Source organism: Mixophyes fleayi, chromosome 4, assembly GCF_038048845.1.
Source record: "Mixophyes fleayi isolate aMixFle1 chromosome 4, aMixFle1.hap1, whole genome shotgun sequence".
Classification (NCBI taxonomy): domain Eukaryota; kingdom Metazoa; phylum Chordata; class Amphibia; order Anura; family Limnodynastidae; genus Mixophyes; species Mixophyes fleayi.
In genome coordinates this window covers 54062996-54076777 of record NC_134405.1, presented here as the reverse complement: position 1 = coordinate 54076777, position 13782 = coordinate 54062996, and the positions used below count along the sequence as shown (strand labels likewise).

Here is a 13782-nt window from a genome sequence, read left to right as displayed (position 1 = left end):
GAAACTAACTGCACTAACCATGGTGTGTGTTACTGAATCCCAATGTTCTTTGTTTCAAGGAGCCAGTGAGATTTCTGACGCATGCAAGCCACTGAAGAAGAGAAGTCGTGCCTCCACTGACGTGGAACTTGCAAACTCCTCCTACCGCGACGCTTCAGACTCTGACTCTCGTGGCCTGAATGACGCACAGGTTAGATTTTTTTTTTTAATTGTTATTTTAATAATTCAGTTTAATAGATTTAGCAGTACAAAAACTCCACCCAGATAGCATTATACCTTGCAGGCTTTGTTTCGCGCTGGTGGAATATTTAATTTCTCTTTCATCCAGTCTGGGGGACACTGCTTACCATGGGTTGTGGAGGGGAGCACGGGGAGTTGGCACCTAGCTAGTTAATCTTTAGCACTGCTGACAGACCCCTCCCATCTACAATCCCCGCGCCTCTTCCTCCTCAGTTTTTTTTAGGTGCCCATGGAGTTGGGCAGTGTTCTAGCTTATGGCATGTATTTTTTATTTTTTACTTTAATTTTATTTTATTCATTTTAACTTTTTTATAGGTGGCAGACTGGGAGTGTGTTCTATTATAGAGAACACACTCACAGGAGAGCAGCGCAGGCACTTCCCTGTCAGATGATAGCCAGAGGCACTTACTGACAGGGAGAGAAGAATGGGGTGCCTGAATAGCGAGAGACAAGCGGTCTCACCGGACCGCTGTCACTCCTGGAGCCTCCCCGATAACCGGCACTGCCACTGCAAGCATAGAGCGCCGGTTATCGGAGATTACAAACGCCGGTGGCCATCTTGGATCCACGGAGGAGACGAGCAGAAGAAGGGGGCCATACCAAGATCCCCCCTCATACATAGGAGGGGGCATCGGGTGCTAACCGCTGCGGAGACCTCAACTTCTGAGGTCTCCACTACTCTGCCACATACCAATTTTATTTTTTATACAAGACTAACGAAACAGCTGCACAGACAGCATTATTAGAATGGGGGAGCTAAGACATAGAGCTCCTCCAGAGAAAGAGATGGTTTAGCCCGGTCTTCTGGCGCCAAGGAGAAGCCCGGGAAGTGAACACAGATCTGAGGGAGCAGGCACCAGGACACTGCTGTTGGACTTCTCCTCTGTTTGGCCTATGGGCTAATATCTGAATTATTTAAGACCATATTACTGTACTACAAAGTCGGCTAGTAGGGATTATATTGTAGTTCTCCTACTTGCCTAAATATTATATTGTGTTTAAAAAAATTACAAGTACAACTTTTATGACAAGATTAGTTGATTACTTGTTTTTTCCTGCTATTCTCTACACCCTTTCTCTCTACAGCTAAATCTAACAATTTAAGTCTGTGTGATTGGTGTGCCTTCCTTTATAAAAATGACAGATAAAGGAAAGGGCCCTATAGCAAAATATTTCACATGTTCAAGATGTAATGTTAAATTACCTTGTGGGCAGAAAGACCCGTTGGCGCTCTGCTCTGTCTGCGAAGCAGGGCCCCCCCCCTGCGCAAACCCAGCATATTTCAGCCCCATTGACGGAGGACTCCCTGACACAGTTGGTTTCCTTTTTAGCACAGATGGTTTTACAATCTAATCAGTTGCTATCTAGTGTGGCAGCCTCCGTGGTTAATAATACTAGTACTCCTGTGGGCCTCCCGGCTACCTCAGGTTCTACTGGAACGTCTATACCAGGACCTTCCTCTTTGATTACGGACCAGGCCCCTGTTCCCACAGAACCAGCATGGTCCGCAGCATTTATTAAGGGTTTGGATAAACTAAACCAGTTACTTGAATCCCCAAACATCCCGCCTGCTAAAAGGAAGGATCCGCTAATACCCTTATGGTCCTTTCAGACTCTGAGGGGTTTTCAGAAGAGGAGGGGGAAATAAATTCTGATCCTGACCAGGTTCAACCTTTGGAACAGGAAGAAAACACTAAAAGCCAATTTATTGATGATTTGGTTTTAGCGGTAAGACAAGCGTTGGACCTCCCAGAACCGGAGGATCCTACTCCTAGAGACAGAAGTCTCTTTAAGAAGGCCAAAAGGAAGGCTATCCGTTTTCCCATTTCTGTAGAACTCAGAGATATTGCAGAGGGAGCCTGGAAACAGCCTGATAGAAGGTTCTCTGTTCCCAGAAGGTTCTCTTCCCTGTATCCGTTACAGGAGGAAGATGTGGTTCGCTGGGAGAGTATTCCAAAAGTGGATATTCCAGTAGCCCGTTTGGCCAAACACACTTTACTATCAGCCCCAGGTTTAGCAACTCTGCAAGATGCCAATGATCGCAGAGTGGAATCCCAGCTGAAATCTATATTTGTGGCTGCAGGTTCTTCCTTTAGACCCACATTTGCTTCAGCTTGGGTTGCTAGAGCCATGGAAGCATGGGCTGACCAACTGGCAGAGGCCTTACAGGACTCTGATTTACTTCCCCTGGCCTTGCATTTGAAAGAGGCATCGGGGTACCTTTATGAGGCGGCCCAAAACACAGCATCTGTGTCCTCCTCTATTCAGGCTGCATCTATTTCAGCTAGAAGGACGTTATGGCTGAAATCCTGGGAAGGAGATGCGGAATCAAAAAAGTCAGCTGAGACCATTCCTTTTTCAGCAGCAGGTTTGTTCGGCCCGGAATTGGATACTATGATCTCACAGGCAACAGGGGGCAAAAGCACTTCCTTGCCGGTATTCTCTAGTAGGGGCCGGAACCCTTGGGTCAGCTCCTTTCGTCAGCCCTTTCGGGGGACCTCCTTTCGTAGAGGACAGTCCTTTAGAGGTAGACATCCAAATGCTTGAGGCTCCTCTGTCAGGGGAAGATCCTCATTTGCAGCTAGGCGCCAGGCCTCCAAGACCCAGGAGAAGCCTGCGTCCTGACGACCACTCTGTTCCGGAGGGGGCACCAGTGGGGGGACGTCTGTCTTTGTTTCAGGAACAGTGGGCAGCGTCCTCCCAAAACTCTTGGATTCGGGGCATTATATCAAGGGGGTAGATGATAGACCTGCGGGGCCCGGTACCACATCGTTTCTTCATAACCCCGCTACCCCGAGATCCAACAAGAAGACAGGCAATACAGGATTGTGTCACCTCTCTTCTTTCGCAAAGAGTCATCTGCAGGGTCCCAGACTACCAGAAGGGACAGGGGTTTTATTCAAATCTGTTTCTGGTCAAGAAGCCGGACGGCTCCTTTCGACCCATCTTAAACCTAAAGAACCTCAATGTGCACTTACGGGTGGACAGATTTCGGATGGAATCCCCGAGGTTGGTGATAAACGGCTTAGAGAAGGATCAGTTTATGGCGTCCATAGACATAAAAGACGCATACCTCCACGTTCCCATTTGGAGCGACCATCAGTCTCTCCTAAGATTCACAGTGGGGTCCTCCCACTATCAGTTTCAGGCTCTCCCCATCGGCCTCTCCACAGCGCCGAGGGTCTTCACGAAGATCATGTCAGTGATGGCAGCGTGTCTTCACCTACAAGAAGTTCAGGTAGTGCCTTACTTGGACGATCTGCTCATCAAATCCTCCTCAGAGAATTGCTTACGTCATCACTTATCCCTCACCTTGGCGGTTCTCGAGGGCCATGGATGGCTGATAAACTCAACGAAATCCCAGATGGTTCCGTGTCAACGCATGCTTTTCCTAGGGCTCATCATGGACACCAGCCAGCAAAAGGTGTTCCTGCCTGCCGAGAAGATCGTTTCAATTCGGAGTATTACAACTCAGGTCTTGTCTTCTCCCAACCCCTCAATACACTTGTGCATGCGGCTGTTGGGAACGATTGTGGCCTCCTTCGAGACCATCCCCTTCGGTCGAGCTCATTCTCGATGTTTTCAGTGGGATCTGTTGACGAAATGGTCAGGATCCCACCTACGCTTGGATCTCGCTGTCTCCGAGGGCGAAGGAATCGCTCCAGTGGTGGCTCATTCAAGATCACATGGCAGTGGGCAGGTCCTTTGCTCCATGGTCATGGATCATAGCTACAACAGACGCCAGCCTGAGAGGTTGGGGGGCGGTAGTCCTGCACCTCAGGCTCCAGGGGCTCTGGTCAGTTCAGGAATTAGCTCTTCGGGGGGCCCAGACTCTCCTTCAGGGCCACCCAGTCAGAGTTCAGTCCGACAATGCCACAGCTGTGGCATATGTCAACAGACAGGGAGGAACCAGGAGTGCAGCTGCAATGCGGGTTGCAGCTCAGATATTCCTTTGGGCAGAACAGTACGTTCCAGCTATATCGGCGGTGTTCATTCCAGGAATAAAAAATTGGGAGGCCGATTACCTCAGTCGCAATGCGATGATGCCAGGGGAGTGGTCCCTCCACCCGGAAGTATTTTAGTCTCTAGTTCAGAGGCGGGGTCTTCCGGTTGTAGATCTCATGGCCTCCAGACACAACAGGAAGGTTCACAGGTTTTGCGCAAGGGCAAGAGATCCCTTAGCAATAGTTGTGGACGTGATGTCCATGTTATGGGAATTCAGGTTGGGTTATCTGTTTCCCCCGATTCCCATGCTTCCCAGAGTACTCAGACGAGTGAGGCAAGGCTGTCGGCCGGTGATTCTAATAGCTCCCTCATGGCCGCGTCGAGTGTGGTACGCAGACATAATATCCATGGCGGTGAGACAAGGATATTGCCTTCCGTCACGAGAAGACCTTCTTCTCCAAGGTCCGTTTCGTCACCAGAATTTACCTCAGCTCAGTTTAACGGCATGGCTGTTGAAGCCAGCCTCTACAGGGCGAGGGATTTTTCCTCCAGTGTAGTGAACACTATGATGCGAGCTCGAAAGCCAGTTTCGGCTCACATCTATCATCGAATCTGGAAAGCTTATATCAGATGGTGTGAAAATAGGACATGTCACACATCCTCCTTTCGTCTCCCTCGCTTATTGGCTTTCCTTCAGGATGGGCTGGAAGCAGGGCTTCGTTTAGGTTCCCTTAAAGTTCAGGTATCGGCACTTTCAGTCTTTTTTCACCTGAAATTAGCTGATTTGCCAGATATCAGGACTTTTCTTCAGGGGGTCTTACATATTCAACCTCCCTATGTTCCGCCTACAGCACCATGGGATCTTAACCTGGTACTGGACATGCTTAAAAGGCCTCCTTTTGAGCCTTTACTTAAGGCAGATTTTAGGTGTTTGACTTGGAAGGTTGTTTTTCTTTTGGAGATTGCATCGGCACGCAGGGTGTCAGAATTGGGAGCTCTGTCTTGCTGGGAACCATATCTGGTTTTTCACGAGCACAGAGCGGTTTTGGGAACGATTCCCTCCTTTGTTCCAAAAGTGGTGTCATCTTTCCATTTAAACCAGAAAATTGTAGTTCCGGTTTTTTCATCTACTTCTCAGTGTGATTCTCTGTTTGTTCTTTATGATTCTAATAAAAGAGGCTGGCCAGCCTCAAAACAGTCCATTGCAAGGTGGATTACGGCAACCATTAAGCAAGCTTACATAAAGGCTAACCTTCCTGTGCCGGAGAGAGACTTACGGCCCATTCCACCAGATCAGTAGGGGCGTCATGGCGGCAAGAAATGGGGCTTCTGCTGACCAGCTTTGCAGGGCAGCCACCTGGTCTTCTGTCCACACATTTACCAAATTCTATCAATTTAATGTATTCGCATCCACGGATGCAAATTTCGCTCGTAGTGCTCTACGAGCAGGGCTTTTGGAGCGGTCCCACCCTTAGGGGGCTGCTTTAGAACGTCCCCATGGTAAGCAGTGTCCCCCAGACTGGATGAAAGAGAAAAGAGGATTTATATACTTACGTTAAATCCGTTTCTCTGATTCCGTCTGGGGGACACTGCGATCCCTCCCTTCTGCCTTTCCTCTGTATGCTCTTGGTTGATTGTCCTATCTCCTTGGGGCTTTTTAAATAAACTGAGGAGGAAGAGGCGGGGGGACTGTAGAGGGGAGGGGTCTGTCAGCAGTGCTAAAGATTAACTAGCTAGGTGCCAACTCCCCGTGCTACCCTCCACAACCCATGGTAAGCAGTGTCCCCCAGACGGAATCAGAGAAACGGATTTAGCGTAAGTATATAAATCCTCTTTTTTGTGTTGTGTGAAATGTTGATAAATATGTCCAGGGCTTGAGAACTTTCTCCAAACGTTAGTAGCCATCAATTTTATAATAAAATGTTAAATGCGAGTTTACCCAGCGTGTACCGGCAGCACCAACTTAATTTTTAGCAACAGTGCCCCACACATCCCACATTTGCCCAACAGTGCCCAACTTGTCCAGCATGACCCACCTGTGCAGCCCATAGCCCACCGCTGGTCACCAGTATGTGCCTGGGTGCCCATCATCTACCAGCATAAAATACTGTGCAAAAGTTTTAGGCAGGTGTGGAAAAACTATGGAAAAACTGCTTTCAAAAATAGCAGTGTCAATGTCTAGAAGAATTGATGAAGGCACACCAAATACTGATTTGGTTTACATTCCTCTTCTGTTCATTCACTTTGCATTTTGTTAATTGATCAAAATAAACTATTGACACTGCTATTTTTGAAAGCATTCTTTGCAGCATTTCCTTCACACCTAACTTTGATACATCTAGTGCCCCACATTGATGGTGATTATACATGATTTTCTTCTGGATGGTGGCGTTTGAGTTATGTAACATTTGGATTTATACAGTTTTTGGAATCTTTACAGCCTATATATTGATGTATTTTAAGATATCTATGGACCTGACTCCACGAGTGAGCCAATAAATGTTTTAATATTTTATTGATATATTTTCTTAAATACAGATATAAATTTTATCTAAGCTTTGCGCTTTCTTGTTTTATTTAGTACTATTTAGATGTTACAGGCTGCAGATCCTGTTAGTGAGAGCTGCAGCTCAGATAAGCATTGTTTATTATAAAGGTTGTTTAGCGCCCATTATATCTATATATTTTTTTCCACACCTACCTAAACCTTATGCACAGTGTTGTATGTCTACTCATTATTCCCCTGCTATTATGACAGACTCCACTAACTGTGACTTCCATATTCAGTAAAGGGCTCCTCTAGTCTCTAGCCAGCAAGAATGGGGGTGGGGAACTATGTACTGAAGCATCACTTGTATATTGGTGCCTGCTGACACTTCCAGGCAGATACAGACAGACTATCCAAGCTCTGTCCTTGCCCGGGGTGACAGTGGTGTTGATATAACTGTGCCGTAAACTCTGTTCAGTTACCTGCTTTTCCAGGAATATATTCTAATCACTGGATTGTATTGATCCTCCAATATATCTGTTAAATATTATACACTAAGCCTATTCTCAGGTACTAGTGCTAGTATTGCTGCACAGCCTCCAAATGCCCTTTATGTTTTCATGTCTCATACATTATTGCGCTGAAATGTAAGAGCTCAAATGCATGCTTTCTCTAACATCTGGGCTTTTGGACACAGATCAGTTTTGAGAAGCAACTGGACAGCCCATCAGCCGCCGCTGATGCGGACGCCTCTGACGTCCAGTCTGTGGATTCCAGCGTATCTCGGAGGTCAGGAAAAAGAGACACTGTGTGTCAGGTACGTGTGAATGCAGATGGCAGTGTTTAGGGAACGACGTTAAAAGTTGAATTATATTATCTGCCTTCATATGTCAAGTATGGAGCTTGTCGACTAAGGTAGCTAATACTGAGGTATCTTTTTCTAATATAATCTTTTATAGATCTGTGAACATTTCGGGGAGTCACTGGTGTCTTGCGATGGAGATTGCTCTCGTCTCTTTCATCTTGAGTGTTTAGGGATGGATACATTACCAGATGGGAAATTTATCTGCATGGAGTGTAAAACAGGTGTGTTGACATATCAAAACCTCATGCCCTGTCTTCAATATGGCCTCTTTTATTATTGTTACTAATCTGTGAATTGATTTCAGTGTTTTTTTTTCTTTGGGATAAATAAACTCTATATAGTTTAATGCAGAAATATATACCAATGGTTGCAATCTTTTTTTTTTTGTTGTATGTAGAGGTGCATGTTTGTATGTATATTTGTGTGTTTAGATCATTTTAATAAAATGTTGTCCTACAACCATATAAGTGACACAGACATTACTGGGGATAAGCGCCTCCCACAGGGCACTTTAAGTTCAGAACGCCTGCTCCACCTATGTTGTCTTAACCTCTGACAGACACGGTCCATGTTACAAGTGTCCTCATACACTGTTCATTGTGGGCTGTGTAGGATCTTCACTAGTTTATCTGAAGGAGTAGGTTTCCTTGCCATATCTGCGTATGTCAGAGCGTTCAGATTTCTTTGTGAAAGCCTTTTAGACCTCAAAGAGCTTTTTTTACTGAATGGACAAGAAAGTGCACAGCTTCTTGACACATATAAGACTTCTGTCTGTGCATTGTAAATGCCATAACATATACAAAAGCTATTGTGTTTTACCAACTGCAGAAACCAAAGTTCTTTGTTGCGTTGTGTAGACTAATGCTTTCGTTAATTTGCTTCTTCTGAACAGGCCTCCACACCTGCTTCTCCTGCAAGATACCAAGTACCAGCGTAAAGCGCTGCTCTGTAACGTCATGTGGGAAGTTTTACCATGAAGCTTGCGCTCGGCAATATTCTGCAACTGTCTTCGATTCCAGGGGCTTCCGGTGCCCACACCACTGCTGTAGTTCTTGCACCGCTGACAAAGACGTCTACAGAGCTTGCAAAGGTAAACAGGGATAGAGAAATGCATGTTCAGCTATTAGTGTTCCAGTCACATACACACTCTAGAGGCAGCAATATTGTGGACCAAGCAAATATTCACAGGAATGTAGCCTTTCCATTCACTAAGATGTAAGGACATCCTTGAGGCATTGATGTACCTTGTTCCTACTGAATGGATAAGCTAAATTGTGTGTATGTGACGGGAGTCTTGGAATAACTATTCATGGTGACACTATTATTTCAGGGCTTGTGTTTGCAGTACAGTAAGGTCATTCATTATGTGGGCTCCTCTCTTGCAGGACGCATGTTGCGATGTGTGCGGTGCCCTGTGGCATATCACAGTGGGGACGGCTGTGTGGCTGCAGGCAGCCTTATTCTCTCTTTCAGTCTCATCATTTGCAGCAACCATTCCAAGCGCAGTGGGCATTCATCCTGCGCTGTTAACGTGAGCTTCTGCTTCGTGTGTGCTCGAGGTAAGCAATGTGAGATGTGCAGTGTACGCTAATGCAGATGGGCAGTTAACAAGTGGGCATACACTTAGAGCGGTAACAAGTAATAACTGAACAGTAGTGTATGCATTTACATATTAGTGTTATCCATATGCACTTCAGCCTTCACGACACCACATGTTTGCAAGGGCTACAGTAAGGAAATTATATAAGTTGGGGATAAAATGGGAAGAGGGAGACAGAATACTTTTGGAGAATATATAGGAGAACAGGTTTACTCTATCATGAAAATTGGGGTAATGTAATGCCAGACAAGGGGAGAAAGTGAATGCAAATGAAGACAGGACGTTTAGGGGAAGGGGATAAATGTAGAGAAGCATGACACACATGGGAAAGAGTTGTGGTAGCACCACATGTAAGGACAAGGGAATAATGCTAAAGAGTATTTCACATGTAAGAGAGAGAGGAACACAGCACATGTGAAGGAAATGGCAGAGGTGCTTGGCACATGTTTGGAGGAACATACCAAAGGTGGGAAGAAAGATGCAGCAGAGAGACCTCTCACACAGCTTGTATGAATCAGGGGATCCCTGGACATACCTGCAGCTACATTTTATACAGTGGTCTCATATGTCACTTTTTTTCTGTGTTGGGAATTTAATTTGCAATTTAATCAAATTGAATTATATATTATTACCATATAATATCTATGAAATGAATTTAAGAATAGCGTGACTTTGAGTTATGTTATGTTATGCAGTACAGTCTTAACAGTTTTTAAAGATTTGAATCACCTGACCATGGTTTAAATAAATCAACTAATCCATCTGAAACTATTGTTGGTCAGTGTGTCTCCAAAGTCATTCACCTTCTTCTATCTCCTTTATCTGTGTCCTCCTGTTTCTCCCAACGTAGACGTCTTTACTATTGTAAACATACGTAATAAAGTAAAGGGTAGGAGGAAAGGAAATTTCGATGCACACAAGACAAAAACAAGAATATGGAAGATAAGAATTGATAGATTGTGACAGGGATACACACAACAGGAAACAGATTAATAAAATAACAAAAACTATGCTGATATTTACTGTATGTACATAGGTTAACCTGCCCATCTGAGTGACAAGATGTAATGTATGATTGTATAATTTTATGTAAGAACCAATTGACAAGACCCCTGTCAGTCATTTAGAAGTTGCCAAGTCCGATAAGTGATTGAGACATTTGATAAGATTGCGATGGGTACGCTTTGTCACTCTGGCACCATTAAAGCTTTCAGCTGAACAAATGCAATGTCTAGATTTTAATTGTAATCAATTGACTGTTCCACGGTTCTCACTTCTGTCTATACTGCCCTGTACATATTTGTCACTTGAGCATGGTTGGTCATTGAGATTTAATCTGAAATGTGTTTCCAGCCAGAATGTAATTAGGTTTTTGTGTATAAATCCATTTATAAATGGTATGTTAGCTTGTATAGCAGACCCCAGCAAGAGATATACAAGAATGTTTTAAATCCCCTGACCAGATGAAGCCTATAGAATCTTTTGTTCTTATTTATTCCCATTCCCCTCCATGTTTTTATTTTTACAACCTCATTGCTCATTACCTGCTTTGCAAACAGCAATTACACTTGATAACACTGAGATGGCAATACCCAGCCAATACTATGTTCAGGATGTCATGTTTCCATTCTTACAAGGACAGCAAGGGGCTATATAGGGTATAAAGAATGCAATTGGCACTGACCTTATGGTTATATGAATCCAAGAATCCTCACACTGCAAAATGGCTTTAATCCATTACACTCCATGCTGGATAAGGGGATTGAGTCATTCACTTTTTGGTGATGAAAGCACCTGAAAAGTAGCATTTGCACCACATTTGGGGACATTTTATAACAGCTGGTGCGCAAATGTTCCATAACCCATAGCAGCCACTTAGATTCTATCAGTATTCCAGCACCGCTTACCAACCTAAAAGCATATATCTGGCTATTGACCTACACCAGTCTTCATAAAACTATTTTATCACACACAGGTGGAAGAGACAGACAGACATATTGGTTTTATGGTATAAAATAAGGTGGTGTAACAGTTAAGGATAGTAATCTTTTTCTGTGTCCTCATTCATGGGAAAAGTCTCTGGCCAGCTGATATATGGGAAAAAAGATGTTGTATAAATAGTAATGAGAAGGAAAATGTTATAATTTGCTGCTCTGCAAAATATAAAAGGAGACGGCATAGACATTTTATATGAAAATAAATAACTGGCCTCACCTTTGTTTTAGTTGTATGTCTGTGAAATGTTGTCATTGAGAGAACATTTTAGGATATATAATCATGTTAAAGGTAAGCTCATTCTGCTCTGTGTAATAATGCTGAATAAGTACACCAAGATTCTATAGGCAGGTAATGAGTTGTCAAGTGTATTAGCTGCTTTGATAATATAGTATATTTCTGCAATATCAAATAAAAAATTGGGTTGTCCTTCATGGTGTTCATGTGGCTCTAGATAAACACTTTACTGCTAGAAATCGGATAGTTTGATTATAAATCTCTTCTGAGGATAACACCCGCATTTTGTCACATTGTATGTAAATCAGAAGTAATAGAAGAATAATAGTTTTTATCTAACTTTTTTCTTTTTTAACAAAAGCGTTGACATTTATGACAGATTCCAATAAAAAATTTTATGAATCCCACCAAGTCCACTTCAAGGAATAACCCTCTTAGACTCTGTATTTGCCCATCTCAGTTTGGAGGATGAACTCTTCCTTCCAAACTAGCCCATTGCAATGACGTAGAGTCTCTGCATTACTGCAGACATGCTTCTGAAAGAGACAACTTCACATAATGGACCTAGTGCAGAATTGAACGTAATTTGGCTGTAAAGTACACCCCACAGATAGCATAAGGGCTAAAATAGGAGTTGGAGGCATCACACGGCTGGTGTACTTACACTCACATACAGAACCTCGTTGTAAGCACAATACAACTTTGTAAACATTTCTTTTCATAGGGGAAAACACATTTTCTTCTAGGTATCATATAATACAGCAGATGTAACCTTCTTTCACTTTTATAAATTAAAGTAATTACATTTATATGATCACATGATCAGCAAGGAGAGCACCCTGCAGCTTCAGCGGTGAATTCACAATCAGCCAATCAGAAGCAGTCAGCTAGTGCTGGCTACCATCAGCAGCATGTATAGTTGCTGGTGCAAACCATTTGGCTGTAAAAGGCATATATATTTGTCTGCGTTCACAGCTGCATTGGGTCACAGTTCTGAGAACACACCCTTACTGTACTTGGCCTAGGTTTCCCTCCCTCGTCATGCCTCTTCAGGCACAATTGTGGATGCATGGAACTGTATAGGCGTAGGTGCTTGCATGTTTTTTTTTGTGGCCATGTGCAGAACGAATTTTCGGTATGCAAACAGGCACGTACGTTCAACTCTGCATTAGGTGTAATAGCTATATGTAATTCTCTGAGGACACTCCATCTAAAACTATAGCATAGGAAGAGTAAAGGTTATTCAAAAGGATATTAACTTACTAAAACATAACTTTATTCAAACTTCTGTAAAACCAAGAGCACAATTCTAATTGATAAATAAACCACCAATCACCTTATGGTGTTAGTGTCTTCCTTCCATTATAAACAGAAATTTCTTTAATATTTGTTTGGTATAGTAAATTCTGCATTAACACAACCAGTTACCCATCTTAATATTACAATAACAATGTGAGATGGATGTATCTTGTCTTTTAGAATAAATTCAGTAATGTAGTGTATGACTGATATTAATGTGTTGCTGTTTAAAGGACAACGGGTATGACAAGATAAATAAAAAACAATTTATTACCTTCCACGCTCCATTTGGCCCATCCGCCAGGGTCTTTAGTATTGTGCAACATTCTCTTTCCAGCGTGGCCTGTTTCAGATGAGCTGATTTGTGATGATGCCCCTCACCGATAATCTACCCTGGAAAGTCCAGTGAACAGAGTGTTTTTTATTTTATCTCATCAAACAAAACCCAGATAAAAAAAAAAAAAAAAAACCAGACGAAATCACGTAAGATTTCAGTGATAAAACGTGTCCATTATCTTTTTCCTATTACACGGAGTGAGGTAGTGAAATGTTCAGTTTTATCTAATCAAGATTGATAAGTGGATTTTTGTACTTGCCATTCAGTCTGTAGGAGAGACACTGATGGTGGGTTATGTTTCACACCAAGAGGGCAGAACACTGCAAAAATAATGACTATTCCTCCCTAAAGTTAAAAAAATCCCCTTTTCTCCATCTTCAGGAGAATATCACAAATAATGAAGTCTCCCAAATCCATCCTCAGTGGAAAGGAATGAATACCGAAGAATAGACAGCCGACTATAGAACCTTCCTACCAAAGGAGGCCTCCATAGAAACGGCAATGTCCACTTTGGACAATTTGAAAAAGTAAGCTGGTCAACCAGGTAACAGCCCTGCAAACTTAGTCCAACAGCGCTCCCTGTTTCACTGTCAAACAAGGACCAAACACTTGGTTGAGTATTGTCAGCTCACAGGGTGTATACAGCACACAATTGATTATGGCGAGCCATCCCATTCCTTATGATCCTTAAGAAGACAAACAGGGAGTTTAAATCCTGTACCATTACATCCATATGTAGTTCACTGCATACAAGGAGATTGCGAGGACCCAAGGAT

General features: G+C 43.3%; 1 protein-coding gene across 5 annotated transcripts in view; it reads left to right on the top strand.

Annotated features, from left to right (window-relative positions):
• The window catches only part of NSD3 (nuclear receptor binding SET domain protein 3), a 75771-nt gene that overhangs the window by 35173 nt on the left and 26816 nt on the right, over window positions 1–13782 (top strand). For all 5 annotated transcript variants that reach the window (XM_075207035.1, XM_075207034.1, XM_075207033.1 and 2 more), the window contains exons 9-13: window positions 60–190; window positions 7371–7490; window positions 7633–7759; window positions 8431–8628; window positions 8924–9097. In XM_075207035.1, the coding sequence (XP_075063136.1) occupies window positions 60–190; window positions 7371–7490; window positions 7633–7759; window positions 8431–8628; window positions 8924–9097 (750 nt within the window). The remainder of the gene's footprint in view (window positions 1–59; window positions 191–7370; window positions 7491–7632; window positions 7760–8430; window positions 8629–8923; window positions 9098–13782) is intronic.